The sequence below is a fragment of the Zootoca vivipara genome, chromosome 5 (assembly GCF_965207765.1).
Source record: "Zootoca vivipara chromosome 5, rZooViv2.hap1.1, whole genome shotgun sequence".
Classification (NCBI taxonomy): Eukaryota; Metazoa; Chordata; class Lepidosauria; order Squamata; family Lacertidae; genus Zootoca; species Zootoca vivipara.
The window spans coordinates 47406095-47431893 of record NC_142588.1 but is presented as its reverse complement, the minus strand read 5'-3'; the positions used below and the strand labels follow the sequence as shown (position 1 = coordinate 47431893).

At 40.1% G+C, this 25799-nt stretch overlaps 1 protein-coding gene across 16 annotated transcripts in view; it reads right to left on the bottom strand.

Annotated features, from left to right (window-relative positions):
* ABLIM1 (actin binding LIM protein 1) overlaps positions 1 to 25799 on the bottom strand; it is a 194392-nt gene that overhangs the window by 38057 nt on the left and 130536 nt on the right. For 8 of the 16 annotated variants that reach the window (XM_060274770.2, XM_088670535.1, XM_060274768.2 and 5 more), the window contains exons 7-12: positions 24526 to 24613; positions 21688 to 21746; positions 15509 to 15556; positions 9877 to 9954; positions 6355 to 6510; positions 577 to 621 (exon numbers count right to left, since the gene is read on the bottom strand). In XM_060274770.2, the coding sequence (XP_060130753.2) occupies positions 577 to 621; positions 6355 to 6510; positions 9877 to 9954; positions 15509 to 15556; positions 21688 to 21746; positions 24526 to 24613 (474 nt within the window). The remainder of the gene's footprint in view (positions 1 to 576; positions 622 to 6354; positions 6511 to 9876; positions 9955 to 15508; positions 15557 to 21687; positions 21747 to 24525; positions 24614 to 25799) is intronic. The other 8 variants (XM_088670542.1, XM_088670540.1, XM_088670545.1 and 5 more) reach the window with 3 other exon arrangements.

Genomic DNA, 25799 nt, shown 5'->3' with positions numbered 1-25799 from the left:
AGCCAAGAGGGGCTCAACAAACCTTTTGGTTCCCTACCTGCCTGGTATTGCAAAAGAATGGAGTGCAAGTATCTGGCTGGTCGCAAATCATGGCTTATTGGCTGTGTTTTAGCTTGGTGGGTCACAAGTTGTATAAGCTTGCTCTAGCATTAAACATTCCTTCCCTGAACTGAAGATGACTTCATATATGGAAGAGCTTTTTTGGATCCAACCCCATATTAACTATGCCATTGTTCAATCCGGTATCCATGGTTACATGGTGGCATGGTACATCTAGTGATGCAGTAATCACAATGCTATCCCAGATCATCTTTTGCCAGCTGGGTCATGTGAATCTGCCATGAAATAAAAGTGCTAGATTCCAATAATGTGCCACGATGTAGAAATCAAACATATTCAGCATTTGTCCAACAATCTCTTATTCAACCTTATGGACAAACACAGGATAATTCAATGACTGCAAGTGAGGCATCAAAGAAACTGACTTCCTTTCAAGCCAACTTTAGCTTTGCATGTTGTTATACCACCACCAAGTCACCTCTGTGGAGTTAGTACTGTCTTTTTCTTTCAACTTACACTTTCATCGTGCACAGGAGAACTGCCATATCTTGAACTCTGAGTCTGTTAAGGAAAGTTTGGGTTCATCATTCTTTTTTGTCAATTCTAAAAAGTTTTTATCAGAACATAATGCAGAGCAAAGCCTAGAAATTACTAATCTCAGGTGCAGCAGGGTAGCAAAAGGAAATACCCAGGTGGAGTCTAGTGAAAGTGGAATTTCAAGTTGTAAATTAATAGTCTGGGGCTTGACCCTAAAACATCATTTGGTCCATTTTTCTAGTGCTGGCAGTCTACAAAACCATTTTTTCTGGGTTTTCATTACTGAGTCTTAGTTCTCTATGCTTTTACAGTGGTGAAGGGTTTTACACCAAAATTCAAGCCACATTTATACTATCATATATCAGCTTAATAAACTGAGATAGTAACAAGCCTCTTGGCCAATTCTGGTGGAATCTATACACATATAAAAACCATTCTGAAAATGTGTTTTTAAAAATCCATTGATTTTTCCATTGCCATCTAGTGTCACATTGTATTTTGTACTTAAAACGTTTTATTTGCAGCTGTATAGCTGTCCTCTGTTTTTTGCACAAATGAACTATTAACTATAGCTTCTTGTTTAATCTGTATTGGGATACTATGGTTAACAGCGTCAGAACAAGCCAAGATGTTAAGTGATGTTGGCTAAATATCCATCCTGTCTTTTTCTGAAACTGTTAACCGTAGTTTCCAGGTTTGAATGAAACAGGAAAATATATTTAAAGCAAAGGGATCACATGTGTAGCCAAGAGGCTTGTTCATATCTCCATTTATTAAGCCAAGATATGATTGTTCAGACAGACCCAGTGTATGTAATGTTGAAGACAGCATGATCTGGGCTCCTTTGGAAGAGTGGAATATAAATCTAATAAATTGAAAAAAGAAAGATAACTAGCCTCCAAATTTGTGGGTTAGAAGACATTTTCCTGAGAAAACTAAGTAATATTGTTGCACTGTTACAAGGTGTATCCACTGCAGTAGGTATTCCACTGATAAAAGGCGCTCATATTGCCATTTTAAAACATTCCTGTTTACCTAGGCATTTGACAGCTGAAATATATTGTTCCTAGAAACCTTGACATTATTTGGTTGTGCACAATTGTCTGTTCTTTAATTTTTATTTTTTATTTTGTTTTGTTTTGATGTTTGCTTCCCTGAGTGAAATTTATGATTTAATAAATAAATAAAATAAGGACAGGCACAGAAAGTGCATTATATGTGTGTGACTTGCAACAGCACCCACAAAGTGAGGCCTATGGGACTAGTTTGTGTAAAAGGCATGATTCTAAATCGGGGTACTGGCCTCAGATGCTTCAACACTTTCTGTATCCATTGTGACTTCAATAACGGTGATATTATTACTTTAAAGGGAAGCAAGGCAGGACTGAATTCCAAAGAGCTCTAATAAGATTTTAGCTCATGGTGGATACAAATACTCAGTCATAATGTTATACAAACTCTGAAGGAATGGAGCTCCAGGAAAAACTCTAGCTAAGAAGCCACAGAACTACTGTAGTTCCATGATTGGTATAACTCACCTGGCCATTAAAAACAGACCAGAGAATGTAGATCTGGAGCCAAAGGATGTCTCAATGAATAACTAGGAGAACTGTTAAGTTATTAATCCACCTAAGTATGTTCCTGGTTCAAACCCAGCTTATGACCATGTTAGTCATGTGATATCCATGCTATTAGCACAAAACAACTACTATGCAAGTTAATACCAGAAAGAAGCCAAAAACTATTTACTGTTACTATTTACATTGCTTCATAGCAGGATCTACTATCATGACACGCATTAAACACACTAAGAATGTTTTCTGTGCTCCATTGCTGGGTAGGTGATTCTATGCAATCAGCAATCAGATTATACAAAAAGGCATTGCTCCATAGAAATCAAGGATTAGCAAGGCAGAAGCAGAAGATAGCTAGAGGTCCTTAGAAAGAAATGCAACCAAAACAACATTCCTGAAGGAAAATGAACAATGATTAAATGCATCACAGCAATCATACAAGCAGTAGGCAGCCATAGCCTCTGTCTTTTCTCATTCATCAGATACAACAGTGTAAGAGAAGCTGTGGGGAGTTTGCAAATACGAATACAACCATAACATGTATGAACTATACTAAAAGCGTATGTGCTACAATCAAAGACCAACCTTTCGCTACCAGCATTATTTTTCAATAACTTTTTGCTTTATTGACCAATCAGATCCTCTGTATTCATTTCTGAACAAGAAGATGAATTGGTTGGTTTCCACTAGGTGGCACTATGTGAAAACATTTTCCATAATAAGATCTGACAATAGTAGTTCAAAGACTGAAATACTGTATTAAATTCAGCGATCAAACACTTTACAAGAGATAGAGCTTTAAAGGATTTGAATGCTAAATTGTGGGTTGTTATCCAAATTAACTTTTGTGCCAGAACTGGTGTGTGTGTGGGGAGAGGAGTGAGCCTCTCATTACGGAGTCCAAGACTGGGTGGGGAATCAAAACAAAGAAAGGACACAAGCTGTAGCTTGGAAGAAATGGACAGGTTAAGTGAGTGCATCCAATTCTTGAAAAAAAAGCTCTGACTAGTTATGCTTATGTGCACAAATAATATTCCTGGCTGGCCTAGCTGTCAATTTAGCAGCAACAATGCCTCTGGTCTCTATTCCATACATTACGGAAAAAGACAAAGAAGATGGCAAAGCAGTTTCCTAGCTTAGAAGAGAAGAGAACAGGTTTTGTAGCTGATCTGTTGCTGTTGCAGCTATCCTCTGACAGTTGTCACATTTCAGAGAAAGTTGAATACAGGCAGGGTGCTTCCAGAGTGACTGCTATTTGTTCATGTGGGAACCTTCCTTCCATAATGGAATCCAAGGAAATGTATGTGTGGTTCCCAGTCACCAATTCAGACAGTGACTGGACCTGCTTGGCTTCAGACCATACTCTAGTGCAACCCAAATATTGCTCTTCTGTCATAGGCTACATGCAGAACTGTAATTGACCAATTGACCCCTAATGGATTTAGGGGAGCGCAACCAGTTCGCCCGCACTGGGCACCAAGCCAAGAGGGTGCCACAGGGGAATCTGCAACAATGATGAGTTACGGAAGGTGAAGTGGGGGTGAATTTTGGCGTCACATGGGATGCCGCTGAAATTCTAAAGCCCAAAGTTCACCACTGAATTTCAAGAGGTACAGCACTGTGTGAGTACATTCCACTCTGTTCTGAGTACTGTCACCTAAGTTGCCTTCCCATGTTACATGTATGACGGGGCAATGTGCATTTGGCTCCACCCCCAACGTCACAATGCTCCTCTCAACCCTTCACTTGTTGAGCATTTTCTCCCTACAGTTTAGAACCCTGAACTTCTGATCATACATTTTCAGTCTGCAAGTTATTATTGGAGGGCTGTTGCTCATCACAGCACAGAATTAAACAATGCAGTTAATGCAGGGGCAGGGGGAAATGGAGTAAAGCCGAAGTGACTTGTCAAGTCACATGAATACTGTAGTCTTAAATGAGGAGAGATTTTCTGTGTAAATATTTTTTATTCACACATAGAACCTAACATCAGTTTGACATCATGTTTCATTATTGATTTTGCTTTGCAAATATTTACCAGACTGCTTTTTAGGGAAATGCATAAGGAAAGTTGCCCTCTCCAAAGGTACCGTATTTACATAGACCTTTATTTTTTCCACTGTGCAGAAGCTATTGAGGATAATGTTTCTTAAGAACCGGACATGCAAGTCTTGCACTTGTGAACATTTTGGATCTAATTATAATTCTAATATATGGATGTTGCTGTGCACTTTTGAAGTCATTGTAGTTTCCATTTGGAAATACTATTCTCTCTCTCTCTCCTGCATCTGGCAAATTAGTGCTGATTTTGATTACTGTGTTTTTCTCCATTGAGGAAAAGTAGAGACAGTCCCTTACATAAGACTGGATACAGCACAATCCTATAATTGTTAATCAGAGATAAATCCCCTTGTGTTCAATGGGTCTTACTCTTAGGCAGGTGTGTATGGGACTGCAACCTTAGCAATTTTTTGGAAGAGACCAATTTTAACCATGACTTCTTGGTTCACAGCTCAGTTCCTTAGTAATTGCGCTATACAACTTTCTGAGCTCTTTCTTCCCTCTCCTACCTGTTCTCTGCCCGACAATGACGCACACACTGCTCTATTCTAGCATAGCTCTATTTCCTTATCTTCAGATGGCTACTGAATTTAGACAGATTGGATCTCATGATCAGACCCTACTTGCTTATCAAGCTGAATAATCACAATAAAAATAATCTGTATATTTATCTCTGCCTTTCTCTCTCACACACACATACATATTTTTTGTTATTATCTGCTCTTTATTGAATATTTCAATTCAGAGCAGGAAACAATAAGATAAAGTAATATAAATATACAGAAAAATATAAAGTGCAACAATGACAGGATCCATAAAAGGCTACTCCAATAAATAGCATAAATATCTTACCAACTCTTTGGTTTATGATGATAAAGCAAACAAAGTTAAATAGCAGTGAGGATCAACAGCACTGATCCTACATTTTTACCTGGCTCTAACCTTTACTGCAAACTCTAAAGGTCAACATGGACTTTGCTGTCACTTATACTGCACAATGCAGAAACTAACATTTAGAGGCATGTCCTGCTTCACTGAATAAATAAAATGCTTAAAAGAAACATGTGAATACAAGATGTAGATGAAGAAGTCACTTGCCAAAGGCTACCCAACTCTTTGCATGGTAGAACTGGGAAGAAAAAAACCCTCTTAGTCAAGTACCTTCTCGATTGTATTATTCCACTTTCTAGTATTAGCATAAAACAGCCATGATGTTCTATCTTCACTGCCAGAAGTGCTATGACTCCAAATACCAGTTGCTGGAATGCTGCTGTGCTCATGTCCTGCTTATGGCATCACATAGGCAACTGAGATTACTGAGCTCTTTTTGCCTTTGCATAATCAGGACTTTGCATAGTCAGCTTTTTTCTTATTTACTCTGTATTTAAAAAACAAAGGCAAAAATCTTGAATCGTACAATTGTAGAGTTGGAAGAGACCACAAGCCTAGGGTCATCTAGTCCAACCGCCTGTAATGCAAGATTTTTTTGCCCAATGTGGGGCTTGAACCCATCACTCTGAAATTAAGAGTCTCATGCTATACCAACTAAGCTATCCTGGAAGCTCAAATCTGAATGGGGTTACTAAATTAAATATATGCCTTTGTTTCCAGGGCCAGTAGAGCTGTGTGTTTCAGCGTAGCTTATACTCTTTGGGCCTTGACTTATCCACTCCTGGAATACAACCCTAAACTAAAAAAAGGGTGCCACTCCTACTGAATTAGTACCCCTTTGGTCCCGCAAAAGCTCCTGAACTCCTGATGCACACCTTGTGTTTTAAAATCACACGCTATTAGATAGAACCACTGTGCTTGCTTCATACATGCATTTGGTAACTGCCATGCTTTTACAAGGAAAAGGGGGCTGTAAACTAAATGTGGCCCTTGCAGCTACAGGCGTTAATTAAAAAAGTAAGCAACAAAGAGGAGCCACATGCTTTCTCGTTGCAGGAGCCCTCATGCTGCCAAACAAAGAACGCCATCATCATTATTTTTTAAGGCCAGAGAGATGTGGAATGTTTGCACAGATCACCAAGAGGAGCATCAAGTTTATACATCAGGCAGAAGCTAAGCTGGCTTTTAAAAACAGTGCACATAAGAGAACAGGTGAACCCCAGTTCATTACCTCTCCAAGACTCTGCCTTTCCTGTCTCTCCTCGTAGGCGGAAGTGTAGAAGGGCTCATAAGTAATTAGGTCTGGACGCTCAATGTCATAAATGGCCTTGACTTTGGGAATGGCTGCTAAATCCTTATAATCAAGGATCTCATTGTCTACTTTTGCCTGAAGGTCAAAGACAGAAGATAAATTAAACACACAAACTTGATTTTTTTTAAAAAAACATACAGTTCATTATTTAGGGACTTTGCTTATATAGTAGGCTTAAAGAAAAACCTCATAGCCGGTCTATTATTTTTCACGGAAGCTACTCTTTTTTCTTTTGGCTTTATGCATCTTTCTCAACAGGGTGGACTTTTTTTTGCATTAAAGCCTAGACTTGGCAATACATCAGTCGCAGTCTGCTATGAAGTCTAAATTCAGCTCTGCCAGTAACTCAGTGGGTAGCCTTTGGGCAGCAACACCCTTATTTTGGATATAGCATTCCTATCAGCAAAACATGCCATACATTAAACCAGCTCCTGCCAATGTCTATGTCAAGGAGATGTTGAGAAGATGAGGGGCAAAATCCTGTTAGAAAAGTTGTGGTTGATTTTTATTTGTTGCTATCCCACTCATCCCTGAGAATTCAAAGAAACCTGCATTAAAAAAAAATATATATAAAATGATTTATTTGCAAAATACTAAAGTATAAAGCATTATAAAACAATCCCCTTTCCCCAGAAGAAACCAGCACAAGTCAGTTTCTAAGTGTTTAACTAAAAATGATTCCACATTGGCTAATAAATGTTCTTCCTTAATAAAAGAAAGGATCAAAACAAATTGTGTCTACAACCAACTATGAATTGGGTTTTGCTGCATCTCCCTTGAGAGTGAGCTCTGTGTAACCATAGGATTTACTTTGTGTCTGTCCTCATTTTGCCCAGCAAACATGGTTAAAATGATGAAGTCTCACAAGTTGTTATAAAAGCCACATGGAAATGGGCGTATCTTAAGCATACCAGGCCCATTTCAGGATTTACAAGTCCTTCTTCACACATGGTGCATCTTGATAACTTCAGCACACTAAAGTATCCATTTAAATGTAAGCCAAACTTTTATATTCCATAAATAATTGTTTGTAAATTCACTTAATCTATGTTCCCCATAAATATACAAAACACCGTGACACATTAGGATGCATCCTGATTGCAAGAGTACAACAACAAGTGGAGGCCTCCAACGAAATGCTGTGTGGGTTGTTGGGTGAGTTTAGTGCCCCACACAACCCCCACATTTCTTCCTCTCACTTCCCTTCCCCCAGGAGTCATTCCGCGCCTTTTTCCTCCTGTGTCTCCCATTTCACACCTGCCCTTTCACCCTCCAACCTCCCTTGTCAGTTGTCATGCCATTTCTCCATGTCTCAGACTCTCTTCCCTCCCTCAGTCTGCCTCTTTCCGCATCCAACTTCATCATCCCTCCTCCATCTTCTCCTATCTCCTGCTTCCTACACCTAGCTGCATCTTCTCCTACCCCCTTTGGGTTTATTCACCTCACACACACCCAGTTCCAGTTTCTGCTTTGTGTTATTGCTCAACACCTTTCACCCAAAGCTGTCTCACATCCAGCCCCCTACATTCTCATGTCTTTTCATTAATCTCTTTCTTCCTCCTTCTCCCCCTCCTACATTCGCCTTCAAGCAAACTTTGCCAGGAAGCCTGCTGTGCACTCCCTGATTCCAACAGGTTTTTATGGCAGTAGACTGGGTGACTCAGGCACGCACTGTTTTAGCATCGGGGACGGAAATGAGAGTTTGCCTCCTTTGTACATGGGTGGTGCCATTTTGGCTGCATAAAGACCAACACTCATTCCACGAAGTTGGAATATAGTAGTAGTCAAAGCATAGTAGGTATGTTTAGGATTGCAGCCTAATAGCACAGTTCTATGTCTGCTTTCTAGGAAGTACATCCTGCTTTGTTCAGTTGGGCTTATTTCCAGGTAAGGGCCCCTCCAGATGTCCTTTTTATTGTGCCTTCATGAATCAGCTTTCAATAATGTTTGTGCCTACTTCACTTCTGATCAACGCACACCCTGTAACTTCCTTCTGGAAACCCTTAAGTTTTCATACCACCAATATTCCAGTTTATTTCTTGCTCTGTTTTTGTTGCACTATAGCTCACAAGTGCTCCTCCACACAGCGATAATTCAGTAACACTGGGGGAGCATCACAGAACAACTAATAAAGCAGAATGATACATGGACAGTATAAATTCATGATTAATGCACTATTATTGAATCAATGACAGCTATTGAAAATGAACCCACCTCAAAAGGTCCTAAGTGTGAATAAAATTACAGCTTTAGGCTGCAACCCTCTACATATTTTTCTGGGAGTAAGCCCCAATGAACACAGTGAGCTTACGGCACGCACAACATTCAGATGGTTGTGAGGCTATTGTTACACCACCATAGAATGGAAAGAAGAGTGCCAAATTCTTAAGATTCATTTGGGAGTAACTATTTATGAAGCTATCAGTTAAAATAATGTTCATTCTTTTTGTCTGTATTACTTGACTTTTTTCTGTCATAGCACAGGCTTACTAAAGCTAGTGGCTAAAAGTATCTTACAAAGAGATGTGCATTCTACTATGTCTTCCTCAAACTTGTTTTGGAATAATTTCTAGCCATAACTGAAATGAGTCTTTTAACTTTTAAAAGCCAGTTTTGTTGAAGCCCAAGCATTCATGTCTGAACATTTTTAAGCTACTCCTGTTAAGACAATACATTTTAATTATTCCCTTGTGCATCGGAATAATATATAAAGGTTCCCTAGAACTGCAGATTAGAGGCTATCCAATGTAATGAGGAACTGACTTTTCCAAATTTGCTGAAGGCTCTGAATCCACCCACTTGAATACGCTGGCTTCACGCCAAAGTGTGCTCTGTAGTTTGAAACTAGCAGTTCATAAGGAGTCCTGACCTGATTTAGGCATGTGCCCCAGTTGATATGAACAGAAAGCCCTCTGTCAACTTTACTAGCTGCCATAGCATATGCCGGGCTATTTCCTAAAATCACAGATCTATGGGTCAATTGCTATCTACTCTGTATGTTTAAAGCACATCCAACAGACATTAAAAATCTCCACAAAGAATTGTGGGGAGCATAGCTTCTTAGCAGTGCTGGGAATTGTTGCTCTATGAGGGGGAAACTACTCCTGCTATATATTTCAGCGCACAAGCTTGGTGTGACATCCCATGTATGTAAAGAAAGTCTTCAAGCCTTATTTCTTCTCAGCCATTCAATAAAGAATAGAATGGAATCTGTCAGTTTAAATTTTTACTAAAAGCATATTGTTAGCAATACCTACCACTGGATCAACAACCCGGAAAGTAACATTTCAAAGGCTTTGAAAGGCATGCATTTCTGGCTGAGGTTTCAAGCCTGCCTGGTGAAAACTCTGGACTTCTCATATCACAGGTGACAAATCCCAACTGCTACTTCTCAATAAGGTATCATTAATAAATAAAAAGGTAAGACAAAATTATACTTACATAGATTGAATGGCCTGGTGAGCCAGGTATACTGGATCCAGGCCTAGAATAAATACTTTCCGAAGATGTTCTTGTAGGCTGTAACAACAACAGCAACAAAAAAATAAGCTGCAAAGGCGTGGCTGCATTATATATCCTACTTGAAACACAGAAAAGGTAGTTTTTTTCAAAAGACCATGTCAACATTTTTTCAATGAAAACCATAATGTTTTCATCTGGATCTTGTGAAGCAGGCTGGGTTTCTTTTGTGAAGGGGGGTTCTGCATTTTGTTGACAGGCAAGAACTTTCTAGGCATACGCAACTAGCGAGGGTAACAGCATAAAACACCAAACCACCAGAATACTATCCTTGTCTATAGTTGGGAATGTTGTTTGAAAGTGTAGTCAGCTAATATTTGTGGTTAGGGTCCAGAACCTGTCTGCAATACCACATGTTCCACCTAACATCCCTGTCATCAGGGACGGGGAATCTATGGCCCCTCAGATGTTGTTGGATTACAACCCCTACCATCCCTAACTGGCCAGGACTGATGGGAGTTAAGAGTTCAGAAATTTCTGGAGAGCCACGGGTTCCCCATCTCAGTCTTAGATGAACGCATAACACAACAGACATCAGTGGTCTAGCTATGATCTGGTAACCTTGTTTAGATTATTGCAATGAGGCTGCCTTTAAAGATGGTTCAGAAATTTCAGCTGGCTCATCCTGCTAGTCCTTGCCCATTTGCAGTGACTTGCGATGTGTTTCCAGGCTCATTTCAGGGTGCCAGTTTTTTAACTACAATATCTTGCACACCTTGGGACCCTAGTAGCTAATGGAATATGTGCCCTAACACTGTATCACTTAACATTTATATTAAGGAGGAATCATTGCAGATATAGCAGCAATGTGGACAGCTGCAACACGTAAAAGAAATAGCCCACATTGATGCAACTTTGGGAAAGTTACAGGATATTGGTAATTTGGTGTTACGGTTTTTAAATATACCCCTTTCAGACTTTTGTGGGTGAGCTGAGAGCTTGTTTGGACTCTGGCCCAGCACCTGGAGGCTGAGAAGAAGGGTGTGTCAGAAGGAAAATGAATTTTATTTATTTAAGCAACTTTGTATTACTATAACATTTTTATATGTAATTTGTGTATTTTTGTAATATTTTGTTTCAGTCGTCTATTGTTGCTTTTGTTTTTTTGTACACCACTTAGAGATAGTTCTAACTGGCATAGAAATTAAAATCAATCCATCAGTCAATCAATACTACAGTCTTCAAAGGGCCAAAAGCTATATAGAGGGCAACTCTACCACATCTCCATCCATCCTCCCTCCCCCTAAAGGCTTCCAAGTGTCATTGTTTATCCCTCTTTCCTACGCTAATTGTTATTTGCACCACATAGATTGTATATTTGTGGTTAAGATCACATGCCATGAACTAGGAAGCTGCAGATTCAAATTGAAGTCCACTCATGAATTTCCTGAACTTAAGTCTGTGTACATAGAAGCAAGTTTTGTTCTATTTTGGGAGCTAGGCTTCCTCCTGGATAAAATGTGCACAGGACAGCAGCCTGAGCTCTTCTAAGGGCAAAACAAGTTTAAGCAATATAAAAATGGAAGGATAATTGTGGTCTAACTGAGCAACAAATAATTGTGAATGCGGTGTTATTTCACTTTTCAAGAGCAACAGCCAGTATGGATCCTTTTCTTAGGCAAGCTAAATTTATTTTATTTATTTCATAAAATTTCTATACTACAGGCATGCAAAACCAACCAATCAACCAAACAGAACAAACATTGAGAGTGTCTATTCAACCATAGCAAAATTAAAATAAAGCATAGCAATACATTAAGTTTTGCAAAAATATGTCAAATAAATGAAAAGTTAATTACTCCAAATGAAAGATCAACATGCAAGAATAGAATTAGAAAGAAATGCAAAGCATCCACTAAGCTGCTATGGCAATGAGGATTTATCTTCAAAGGGAATTAAGTACTTCCCTACAACTACACAATTGTGAGCTTTGTAGATACAAAACTAAGAACATCCTTAAATATTTTGGGTTTTTTTTGGGGGGGGGCGTTTGAAAATGTCTAGGTAATGAGATATTTCAATTACACTGCTACAAAATCTTTACCCTTGATTTGGGCAGGGTTTGGGCAGGGTTTGGGCAGGGTTTTCCAGGGTCACCATCCCAACACACAAATGATGCCTGCTTCACCTATGTTTGCAGCAATTCAGTTTGCATCCTCTTTCCCCAGTACTGATGCTCTTCCAGTACCTTTTATTTTTCTGGCTGGGTTTTTTTCCCTTCTCTGGCAATCCAAGCCAATCAAGGGCCACTTGGGAAATACAGTAACTTCACAGTACCATTTAGTCAATTGGATTTGGCAAGCAGTTGATGTCATCACTGAGGGCAAATGAAGCCAGTGCTTGGTAAAGGTAAAGGTAAAGGGGCCCCTGACCATCAGGTCCAGTCGTGTCCGACTCTGGGGTTGTGGCGCTCATCTCGCTCTATAGGCCGAGGGAGCCAGCGTTTGTCCGCAGACAGCTTCCGGGTCATGTGGCCAGCATGACAAAGCTGCTTCTGGTGAACCAGAGCAGCGCACAGAAACGCTGTTTACCTTCCCGCTGGAGCGCTTCCTATTTATCTACTTGACCTTGAGGTGCTTTCGAACTGCTAGGTGGGCAGGAGCTGGGACCAAGCAACGGGAGCTCACCCCATTGCAGGGATTCGAACCGCCGACCTTCTGATCAGCAAGCCCTAGACTCTGTGGTTTAACCCACAGCGCCATCACTGAGGGCAAATGAAGCCAGTGCTTGGTATGGGAAGAGAATGTCTCCACTGCCAAGCCAACTGCCATACCTTGGCAGCACAGCCTCTCATCTGAACCTGGATCCAAATGTCAATGCTGTCTCTCCACATTACTGTAAATGTAATGGAATGCACATCTGAATACGTATTCTCATCTACAATATGGCACAGTCAGGGGTTGACCAGGATTAAGAAGAATCAGCCCTGTTGTCTTAGCAATGAAGACATCTGCCCCCCCCCCAAGCAAACAATTCCATGCCCTTTCAAGACTAAAAGACATCATTAAAAGGGGAAGCAGTGGTGCTTGGCCTCCTTCTGCCTTTTAATTAAACTCTTTGTGAACTTGTCCTTGTCTCTCACTAGCCAGCAACCAAGGCCAGAGAACAGAGATTGCACCCTGGACAGAAGCACACAGTGCACCCTCCAGATCACAAATATTTCCAGAGTGAGAAGACAAAAAGCAAGGCTAGTTGAATTTCCTTATCTTTTAGAAGAGATTTCCAGTAACAGACCCTACAGCCTTTCTGTCAGAAGTCCAATTCCCAGCTTTATGCTAGCACTTCTTCATATTTTTTTATCATCACATTTTTATCTTCCCTTTCTTCCAGTGAGCTCAAGGTGGGGCACATAGCTCTCCCGCTTTATCCTCACAAGAGCCCTGTGAGCTAAGTTAGGCTGAGAGACAGTGACTGGCCCAAGTTCACCCAGTGAGTTTCATGGCTGAGTGTGGATTTCAACCCATGTCTCCCAGGCCCCAATCCAACACTCCAACCACTACGACATGCTGGCCTGTTTCACAATTGGTAAGCAAAATAGGTGTGCTGAGTTGCTGTCTTTAAAATTGTATGCATTTAAATGTGGGGCCAGAAAAGTTGTTATCATTTATTTATAAAATATTTATATACCACTGTATCATAAAAATATATCACAGTGGTTTACAACATAACTTGAGGTTGGGTACATGATAATGCCAAGGTCATGGCATGATAGATGGCTAGATGATAATGCCAAGGTATCGGACAGTTGCATATTCCTGCATCACCAGCAGTTGGACTATAATAGATGATCCTCAGGGTCCCTTCCAACTCTTTAAAAATTCTATGAAAATACCACCACCAAGCAGAACAGAATGATCCTCAGACTCGGTAATCTGGCCACAGCTCAGTGCTGGCTTTCTGCTCAGAAGCAGACATATCAGCAACACCATTTTGTACTTGTAAGGGGGTGGAGAAGCATCATGAGTGCCTCATGTTTTGTGCATTATACAAGCACAAATTTGGTATGTACTTTATTATTAAGCTTTCATGTGGAATGATTACAGTCAAAACATTTCAAAAATACTAATAAAGTTGTGGCCTTGTTTTTCTTTTCTTCTACCTGGCCACTGTTTTCTTCCATGGTCCACCCCTCTGTTTATCACAATTCAACTTTGGTCCCTTACCAGCTTTCTGTTATTTTGACCTTTAGCAAAATGACTGGCTGTAGCTCTGCCATTCAGCATCCCTCAACTTGATCTCATTTGGCTGTTATCATTTTGCATCCATGTGAAAACCTTTAGGTTGGCTGACATATTTCTGAACAGTCAGGCGTTTGCATTTAACCTCCTTCTCTATAATTATCAACTTTCTATATGAATCCTACAATTGCCATCTCTCTGCACAGATTTACAACTCTTTGTTTGAAGAGACAACTTGTATTTTAGGAACACTTCCTTAGTTTTAACAATTACAGTATACTTATTCAGACCCTCTCCTTCAACCCTGTGGCTCTTTATTACTGAAGAGGTTTTTAAACAATGTTTTCCCAAGTGTTTCCAAATTACCAGATACTCTGAAATTCATAAAGATTTTGCACTTCCCCCCCAAAGACTGCTATTCCACCTGAAGAGGATACATTGCAATTGCTGTAAAACAATTGTTTGTTTTGTTTGGCTTATTTCCCAGTTTTTGAACATGAAGACTACATTTGCTGCCATGCTGTCTTCTCAACTATGTGTCTCAACTCTGCAACCCCATGAATACTTATTAGGGAAATTACTTAGAATGAACCTCTTGGAATGAAAGTAACCTGTTTGTAGGTCAAAACAGCAACCAAGGGATTAACACCTCGACCTATGCTGAAATTCTGCCTTAATTTCAGGTGTAATAAGTACTGCAGGACTTATGTTCAACCACCCACCCCCCCAAGTTAATGTTGTCAATTCAATAAACCACAGCCCCCAAATTTGGGGCAGGCAGGGAGCACTATACATTTGTTTTAGGCAGACTGGTATATGAAAGATGCCAATGGCCCAGGGAGTTTAATCATCAAAGTACAGCTTGAACACTGCTCATGTTGATTGTTCCTCTCTAAATATACATTATTGCTTTATGTTTGTTTCTTGCATCAACCTATGAGCCCAAAGCAAAAGGATATTCACGTTCCTTTTGCATTAAGGGCATATTGTGCCATGTGCTGCTATGGTTGCAGCAAGTCGATTATAGCATATACTCTATGAAAACCACTCTCTCCCCCAAAATGCATTTCCCTTGTTATTTAAGTTAGGTGGGTTCACATCTTAATTAAAGGAGCCTCTGCTTTGCCTTGACATTAGTTTTGCCATGCACTGCACATAATATGAACAGATAACTTCTTAAAGCACCGGAGTCATCCACATCATCCTGATACAGTGATGTGATGGTGGCCCATTTCTACATTACAGATGTTCAAGTCATGCTCTATGGAAAAGTATGGGGTAAGTACACCATATCTCGAAGAATCCCTTGAACATCAAGCCAACTGGATGCACTACTATAAGGTATAAGGACACTGTTCCAGTGCTGCTTACAGTACCTGCCTTAGTTTTTTGATGGAGTTCATTATACAAGGTGGTGAAAACAGCTGGAGAAGAAGGGAACAATTTGGTTTTGGTTTGCAAAGTTATTCTACAGTCATTTAACATTGCTAGAAACAGTTCAAAATAATAGCTCCGTGGAAACAAAATTAAGATGCAGTGCGGATCATACTCACTTTAATTAAAATTTTAGGGCACCTCTCAGATAAGTTGTCACTGGCTGTTTTCAAATGTCATGCTAAGCCATGGTTTAGTATTATGAGAATCAGATACAGAAAGCTCATGCACTCCCCTCTTCCACTACAATACAGCTACAAGGACCATTTTAGATTAACCACAGTTTAGTATTTCCTCTGAGCTCTTAACTGTGATTAAGTTATAGTCAGTTGAAACAAGCAGGATTAAAAACCTATAGTTTGACGTTGGCTTGGTTCAGAAAATCATAGTGAAGATTAAGCAGTCTGTCCTTGTTCTGACAACCATATCAAGCTGTGGTTCATCAAAATGGAAGCAAAAAGTTCCAAACTACCCCTCCTGGCCACAGTGGAGGGGAGTGCACATGAGCCCAAGGCTGATAGGTCAACATTACGTGTGAATGAGGCCACTGTGTGAAACATCAGCTCTGTTGCTTTAGTGGAGTTCATGGCTGACACCATCAAATTTGTAGGCAACGTCCCAGCATATTTCTTAGGGAGATTCAGATTTTGGCACACTCAAGGGAGAGCTAGGAATGTGTGCTTTTGCAGTTAAATTGCCTTGTCCATGCTGCTTTCTCAAATGCTGGGAACGTTTTGAACATATAAATTACCCATTAAAAAGATTTAAGCACTTCCTTCTCCAGTGATGCTGCAATCAATCTTGAGCCCTGCACTCACAACACCTACATTTCCCTTAAAAGGGGGGTGGGGAGGAAACAAGAGACCAGTAATAGATTACCTGGCATCCCATATACTTTGGCACTCAGTTCACCATTTAACTCAGTGTCAGGTGCTTCTAAAAAGTTACGCTTGTTAGGAATTGGCCCAAAGACCTGTGGAACCAGTGGATACAGCCAATTCTACCAGTATATGCCTTGGGGTCATGAAGAGTCGGACACGACTAAACGACTAAACAAAATGCCTTGGGCTTCAAGGATTTTTAAAGAAACCACACGAGGTGTATAGAAGTTCTGCATGTTAACAATATTGCATTTCCAATAACTATCATACTTGACTATGCTGGGTTTAATAAATAAATAAATATACAAAAATTGGGATTGAAATATCACAACAGATGACTTCTCCCTATTAATTTAACTGCAAAGAGATGCTAAATCTGTGTCCCCATGCGTACAACAGGATACAGAATTTGCTATGTCTTAACCACCAATTCTTGATAGGCTATGCTGCTGAAGGTAGACTTCCAAAATGAAATGAAGCTTTAGCATATGTATCATGCTTTCCCATCATTTCCAAATGCTTTTTGTGGCTCTTATGCTTTTCTTGCCATGTGTAATAATTTTGAACCTGACACTTTTCATTCTCATATACATATAAAAATGAACACCCGATCCACCTGAAGCAGGAGAAAAGAAAGAATACTGAAGGAGATGGATGAACACCAATTAAACACACATGTCCAGAGAAAGCTGACTACCCTTCACTTGTAAAGTGAGTTTCAGCAAAATCAACGAGGCTGTTTAAAGTTTTCAATGATCCATTGTTCAAAAACATAAACCTGGTTTCACCACAACTACTTTAGCTGCACACATACCTTTAATCACTGCATGTTAAATTCAGCAGGCAAAGCTTTCCTATCATTAAAGATGTAGCGACAGGAAAAACTTAATCTGCTACATTTCAGTTTTTCATGTCCCTGTTAAAGGGCACAAGAAGTTCAGAACCTTTGCCAGAGAAGCCAACAAACTGTACTAGTAAAACTGCTCAAGAAACATTCTCCCAAACAGCATGCTTTAAATTTGTAACAGCACAGCAAACTTATTTTTAAAGCCACCCCTTTGCCATTTATAATTTTTAAATGTTTCAGGGTGTACCCAATGTTTGAACCTAATAAAGTGATTGCTTGCAAAATGGCTTTCTAAATTTCCCAGGAAACATCTGGCAAGCTTTGAGAATCTAAGACTGATTGGTGCTTCTACTGCTGAATGTAACCTTAGACAGGAAACTTGATTATAAGCAACCATTTCAGCAATAGCTAAGTAACTGTGATGGGTATAAGCCAGACAAATTGGGCACACAGTCACAAATACAACACCCAAGCTACTTGTGAAACAAAACTACGCTCTTGAAACCACACCATTGGTTCCTTTACACATATACATTAATTAATTTAATGAGAATGGGGGAAAACCCTGTTAAGCTGGTCTGTGGAATATATATAGAGGACCATGCTGTTCCCAGGATGCAAACCAACAATGTCTGGGTATATCATTAGACCTCATATATGCAAGAGGGGACTTATGATATTTCATGCATATGAATGCCTGCTTCAATCCTAGCCCAGGAAGTTTGAGGAGAACAGGAAACAGAGGTGGTGGTACCGGTACTTGTTTTAACATCTCCTCCTTCAAAGTGAAAGGTAAAGGAGAAGAGGAAGGAATATGTTAAGTACTGTGTTGTGGGGTTGGTATGGGTTGCCAACTGGAGTCTGAGTACAAAGCAAGAGTCAAAAAGTGTCCCTTTTGCTCAAAGATGTCTTGGTTTGGATGATTTCTCTCTCTTGAAAGCTGCATGTGATAGAAGCCATTTTTATTCCAGGAAATCACTGAATTCTCACCGATCCATAGAGTAGAGAGAAGGCACAGCCTTTTCTCCCTTGAATGTTCTCCACAGAGGTCAAGACTCATGAATGTTACTTGTCTATAAGTCTTGTCGTCCAACAGAGAATGTTCAAGCAAGGGAATGCAATACTTGTTATTGAACTGACTTCCACTGATGACAAATGTTATGACAATTGTTTCCTCAGGAAATACATGAATAAAAACCCCCTGAATAATCAGTATAGGAATCATGCAATGTAGCATTTCCATTATCCAAAATGATAGATTTTGTAACTTTTGCCATACATGTACATTAGAAACAAAACATCAAATCTCTACTTCTTGTGTGCCGGTTTTTAGGAAACACACAGTATTGAGTGCAGAAATTCAAAATCATGTGTACATTTGCAAATTCAAAATCAAGCGTACATTTTCAAAAGAAAAAATAAGTGCTCAAGTGAGGTGATGGTGAAGGAGGAAGTGGTATCAACAGCAGAAGCTGAAAACATGAGTGCAGAAATCAGATATCGTCCCACAGAACTGTCAGATAAGAAGTGTATAAATTCACAACTGCAAACCTCTGATGAGCGTGGCCTGCGAAGAACCAAACTCTTTGGATAAAAGAAATCAGATGAGGAATGCTGCCATAAAACAAAGAAAAGGGAAGAAAGAATGAAAATGGCAAGGGTTTTTCGCAGGGCCCCTCCAGACTGGCATTTTATTGCAGGTCTTAACATAATACTAATGCACTCACAGTGGAATTATTCTGCTTTATTAGTTGTTCTATGATGCTTCCCCAAGGCTACCACAATGGGCTTACCCACACTACACATTTAAAGCACTTCTATACCACTATAAATACCAGCATTTCCTTCAAAGAATCCTGGGAACTACAGTCTGTTAAGGGTGCTAAGAATGGTTAGAAAACCCCTCCTTTCACCCTCATGAAACTACAATTCCCAAAGATCCCTGAGATGGAGAATTGATTGTTAAAAGTGGTTTAAATATGTGGTCTGGATGCGTCCATTATTGTTGTCTGGAGGGGCTTAATCCCACCAAAAGTGGGACAAAAAACAACCCAGAACAATTGTGATATGAAAAGTTATGGGATTTCAGCAAGAAGTTACAGGATACACACTGAATGAAAATGAAGCAGCGTGACAGCCCCCCAAACATTAGTGGGTGCAAAACAGGACTGAAAGAGGGATGGTGCACAAATACCCTGATAGCACCGGAGGCACAGATTACAATGAATGTGCAATAGAAAGGGCAATTGGAGGGGCAACTAGATACACAGAAATGTAAAAAAGTTTTTTTTCCCCAGTGGAAAAAAATAACATTTCATTAAAACCAACTTGGTAACACATACTGCTAAAGCAGCAGCACATCCTATCAACCGAAAATCTCCATCTGGCAGGGAACCATAAAAGAAAGAAACATCTCTACACTTAAAACGTTGCTTTCTTTACTGCTTATTTTGGCATCAGTAACCTTCTATGAAAGAAATCAAAAGGGAAATGGATCTTAAGCAATCATTGTTTTTATGGACTCCACCTAAAACCTAAACCAGTAAGAACTCTCACAGTTAAGGAGGGTGCAATCCAAGTACAAATGCAGACAAAAGACAGCCTAATGAAGCTGCTTCAACAATAAACAGTTTTGACAATGTGTATTTTGGCTTTCATGAGGGGGGGGGGAAGCAAATACAATTTTGACTCTGTGTAGTATTAAGTGCCTTCTATAACTACCACCTTCCACACTTGGTGTGTGAATGCTTTGGCATGTTGAATCATCTTCAGCTAAGGAAAGAGAACTTGCTCGTATAAGAGGGGGAAAAGAAGTGAGATAGTTGGAGGGAACATCTTCAGTTTCCTTGGGAACTGGGAATAAACCCAATGGATTTTGAAAGGTCATTCTGAATTAGTGAGAGAATTCTCACAATAGCAGTGGTGTTGTTGTGGGTGATGCAACACAAATCTCTTGGTCTGCCTGTAGTTATTCAGGCAAATATTTCACAAGCTATTCAATTCTATTATGGGGGTTAGGATTCAGTGAAAATATCCTCCACTGGTTTCTGCTGGTGAAGGGGTTCCGCTGCTAGAGGCCCCTCACTATGCAGAACATGTGCCACCAGCAGCAGTTGTCCCACTGGTGGTAGTTAGCATAGGACCTGAAACAAGGCCCTTCAGGAATACAGCAGGGCTGGCAATGGAACTGCTGGATCCATTACCTGAGGAACTGGGCAGACTGTAGGTGGTGCAACAGAATAGATGGAAAGGCTGGGGGCCACCTCTAGCTTGCAGGACTGGACATCCAGCAGAGAATCTGCCACACCCCTGCCTCCAGTTACCCTGATCTTACTGATATCAATGATACAGAAATATGCTTAGTGGCTTCTGCCAAAACCTTGAAATTACTGGCACTATTTATTTTTTATAACGTAATAAAATATTCTCCCCCATGCCCTACAAAATCAGTTTTTTTTATTTGGCAGTGTATATTCAGTGTCCATATATTGCTTCAAGCAACAGCATTCATTCTAAACATGGGGAAGCAGCAATAGTTTACTGCAGTGAAAAACACCCAAGCCTTATGGAATCTTAAAGGCTAAGCAATAATGTTATGGACCAGTGCCCATTCTGCCAGATATATGAAGTGGTCAGCTATGTCAGGAGGTGTATAAGCACACATACAGAGAGGAGGAGGAGAAAGTGAGGCCAACAGATAAGACGATGTAAACAAGGAGATCTGTCAAATTACTATTTAGACTATAAATAAATACAGCATCCAACTAAACGACACAAACAATTTCAGTAATGGTGACATGAATCACCCTGACAACTTCATATAAATGACAGGAATTCAAGCGTATGGAAAAAAATATAATAGTATAAAAAAAATGAAATTCAATAGAATGTCAAAACTATTGCAGTGAAGACCTTCAGGGTCTCAAGAATACAACTTTTCCAGTAAGGCAACAAGTCACATTATTTTCCATTACCAATTTGAGGCTGTGTCTCTTTTCCTATTTTTTTTGTGCCTGCTGCAGCCCACATCCCTCCTTGTCCCCCTCTCAGCAATGTAAGAACAGCCAAATCAATTATTTGAGGTGGCACGCTTCTCTTCATAAACCACACATTTGGCTCACAGGAAACTGTTAGGAAGCATTTGCAGGACTGAGTGCCATTGCAAAGGACACTTGGAAGTAGAAAATGTTTGGATGCAGGCCAGGCTATCTGCTTGCTATGCAGGAAACAGGGTCTGTGGGTCACTCCCATGATGGTCTGCCTTAAGTAATCAGAAAGCTGTCTAGTGCCACAAGAGCCTATACTTCTTCTAGGTAAGGTGGGTGGAATCTGCTCCTGCAAATGCAGGGTGCCAAGTGTGCTACACACCCCTTTCAACAGCAACAAAACTTACCCTTAGCTTTTCTTCACCCTTTGTGGACTGCTTACAGTCAGGGTGCCAAACTGTAGAACCTGGAGGGTGGAGAGAGAACAAGTCAAGTCAAGTTGCATTCAGGTCAGAAGAAACAAAGTGAAGTGAACGTATTTCGTTTCAGCCATCCAAGGCAGGATTTAAGGCAGTTTTTCTGGGTCAATTTCCTTTTGGAGGAAAAACAATGTAATGAAGTATTAATGGTCGTACTGTAATAGTCTCTTTATTGACAAATGTACAGTTGATAGGGTACCTAAAGGAGCATGGAAGCATGCAAACAGCAAACAGTACTGAAGTAATATTAGTACCCTGAATTCTCAAGAGCTGCTTCTGCTGTGGACAACCTATCACTCAGGTTCTAACTACCAAGTCACTTTCTCCCATTTCCACTAAGAATTAAAATCAATTCCACAGTGCCCCTGGCACTGCAGCACTACAGTGGTACCTTGGTTCTCAAATTTAATCCGTTCCGGGAGTCCATTCGACTCCTGAAATGGTTCTAAAACCAAGGTGAGACTTCTGATTGGTGGATGCCCAATAAACAAACCATCTGAGGAGCCCTCAGTAAAGAGTGTTTACATTTACCATTAGAAGGTCTTTTGGATAATAAAAAAAATCCATCCCTGTCTTCACAAAAGCCAATGTCAAAATTAACTAGCAACCCTACCAAGCTAAAGCTTAAGTTTAAATGCCATTTGACTGTGGGAGTAAAAAAAAAACATGCCTGAGACTAAAAAGAAAAGGGAAAATTCCCAAAAGTTGTGCTTTTTATTAGCTACAGTACAAGCAATAAAGCAAAGGAAATCCTCTCCCAACAAAAGCAGGAGGTTTACAGAGTAAATGTCAGAGTAAACAGTATGGGGAACCTTTATTCAACAAGATCCACCTTTGGCACTGTAATAAAGGATGATAATCACAGGGCATTTATTATCAGCACACTCCATTATAAACACTTTCATGAGAACGGCACAGATTTGGGACAAGGGGGAAGAAAAGTCACTCCTTTCATGTCCAAAAGGTTCCAATGTCATGAGGATATTGGCTTAGAGGCAAAGCTAGTCAAAACTTGCAGCCAAGGTAAGAAACACAACATGGGTTTTATCCTGCCAGCATACTCCCCAGTCACGTAGCTCTGGACTGCATCTTCTTCTTTAAGAAAATATACAATAAGCCACGTATTAGTCCAGGAACCACATTTACTGCCTCTAGTGCAGACAGGCTATTGAAGAAAGGCACAGTCACAGGAAGGCCTGAGGATAAGTCTAGTTTCCTTAGGTAGTTTCTGGGTGGGATTCAGTGTCACACTCTTCCAATCATTCCATCTGCACAAGCATTTCAGCTTGCCAGTGGGAACCACCCTCCATCTCCTTCCCTTGCACACTCTGTTCTGAGTGTTCTCCTGACCTCACCCAGAGCCAATTTTGGGGGGTGTAGTGGGAGGGCAAGAGGGAATCCCTATTGTGCAAGTGGAAGTCTTTGTGCAAGACTTGGTTTGCTGGAGCTTATTAAGTGGATTCAGCCCTCCCATTCTTTCTGTGAACTTTCTTTCAGGTAGGTAGCCGTGTTGGTCTGACGAAGTCGAAATATATATATATATATAATTTAAATGTCCAGTAGCACCTTAGAGACCAAGTACGTTTGTTCTGCATATAAGCTTTCGTGTGCATGCACACTTCTTCAGATACCAAAGAATCTGAAGGAACGTGGGTGGCGCTGTGGTGGCTTGCTGATCAGAAGGTCGGCAGTTCGAATCCCCGTGACAGGGTGAGCTCCTGTTGCTCAGTCCCTGCTCCTGCCAACCTAACAGTTCGAAAGCACGTCAAAGTGCAAGAAGGTAAATCGCATTTCTGTGCGCTGCTCTGGTTCGCCAGAAGTGGCTTAGTCATGCTGGCCACATGACCCAGAAGCTGTATGCCAGCTCCCTCGGCCTATAAAGCGAGATGAGCGCCGCAACCCCAGAGTTGTCCATGACTGGACCTTACGGTCAGGGATCTCTTTACCTTTAAGGTGCTACTGGACATTTTTTTTTAAAGTATATATTTCTTTTTCTTTGTTTTAAATAAGTATTTAGCCCCTTTACTTGTGAAAATGAAATGCAGGAAAAGACACAGTATTCTACCAAATTATTACATGAGAAGGAAACCTACTTAATTAATACATTAAGCAGGGATAACTAATAAGCACTAAGTTTTTTCATTATAAACTTAATTTTTATTCACCAGTTTTTACTGTTAAGTAACTTGAAACATACTCATCTAACATTTTTTCCATTTGCAAAACATTTTCCGAGTGTCAACAAGCATATAGATAAGAGATGAACCAATTGAAATCAGCCACATTTGTACATAATGCTAAACCAAATTGTGAATTAGGGTGAAAGTGCAGGCACTTGGAGATGATATTGCAACTGCTTTGCTCCTTCCTCAGTTCCCTTTAGGTCATCCAGTGTTTGGGCTAGCATGTTATCTGAACCTGTAATAGGGTTAAACTCTCTCCTCCTTACCCAAGAGCTGTAGTCAAGATTTGGAGAATATGAAAATTGGGAGAGATGTCACCAAATATTTCTGGCAGAAGGATTCTTCAGCAGTTCTGGAGGAGCCCAGAAAAGAAAATTATCAAAGAATTTATAGAAAATACATTTCTAATCATTTTTGGCTCAGCACTATAGTGGTCTGAAATATTATATAAATTAAAATGAAAGGAAGAAGTGGATCTTTGTCAGTCATTTTGGTTTATTTTATTTATTTACATCAATTTGATTCTGTTTTTTCACATGCTCAAAGCAGCTCCCAAACTTTAAAAAAAAAGTTCTGTCCTCACCTTGCAGGTACATTTCTTCTCCTTCTGTGAACATCTGATTGCATCTGCTGCATCGTGCACAGCTCGGGTGGTAATGCTTGTCCCCTGCCTGCAGAAATGCAAAAAAATGTGATCTGACCCATACCATACTTCATCACTATTCATTATAGCCTATGATATTGCCTGGTTTTGAGTTGTTTTGGGTTGCCTTTGGCAAGAAAAAGTGACCAATATATTAAATACATAAATAAATAAATTCTGAATGTATGTATGCCAATATATAAACTCTCATTCCTCACTGTTCCATTTCAGCTTTGGCCCAAAGGGACCATTTGCTTGTTTTAGTAGCAAGAGATCAGTACCCGGTATTCCTCTTTCCCTTCCACTGCTATTAGCCCCGACTCTTAGAAGACATATAGCCCCTGATTGAAACTTTAATTTAATTTACACTGACCATTCACTGGCTGTACAATAAGGTAAGCATTCAATATATTGTTGGCCTGAGTTGGATTTAAAATTGCAGTCTAGAGTAATAAATGCTTTCTAATCTCATTACTAAATCCAAATACTCTTAGTCACCTAAGTCTCCTAGATAAGTTGATACGAGCCTGAGTAGACTTTAAAGTTATTCCATTTATATTATTTAACAACTTGTATCCCACTTTTTCACAAAGTAGTGAATTAAAAGCAGCTCATCACATAACTCACACAACACATAGAAACAAATCAAACATAACATTACAAAAAAAATCAAATACCAGCAAAAAAGCAACATCAATAGTTGAGGTAATAACACTAAAGCAAGAAAGTCTAGGAGGGCTATAGCAACTAAAAGTCTTCTGGAACAACCGTGAATTGGCAAAGCATCTCAAGCAGGGGTCTCCAGCTTTTTGAGGCTGAAGGGCACATTTGAAAATCTAGGGAACTGTGGTAGGCACCACAAACTACCTGGTTCATGGAGGAAAAACTGATGAAGTTCGGGATCACCAACCCCAGCAAACAATAACAAAATATCAATGCTCTGTCACACCCCTCCCTCCCTGACCTTGCTAAGGACTTTGGTTGGTTGCCTTGGTTGCCCAAGGGGCCTGGTAGGAATTTTTAATCCATTTGGCTAATTGGCACCAGCCTCTTGGTTTTTTCGCCTACCTCGTAGCAATTCATCACAACTTCCAGGTACTGGCGGTTAGACATTACAATATGTGTACTGTGTTGGAAGTTAGGGTGTGGCCATCACCTACCCCTCCTCTTTTGGGTATTCCGTTAAAGGAATCCGGCGGTCGTGGATCCTGTCC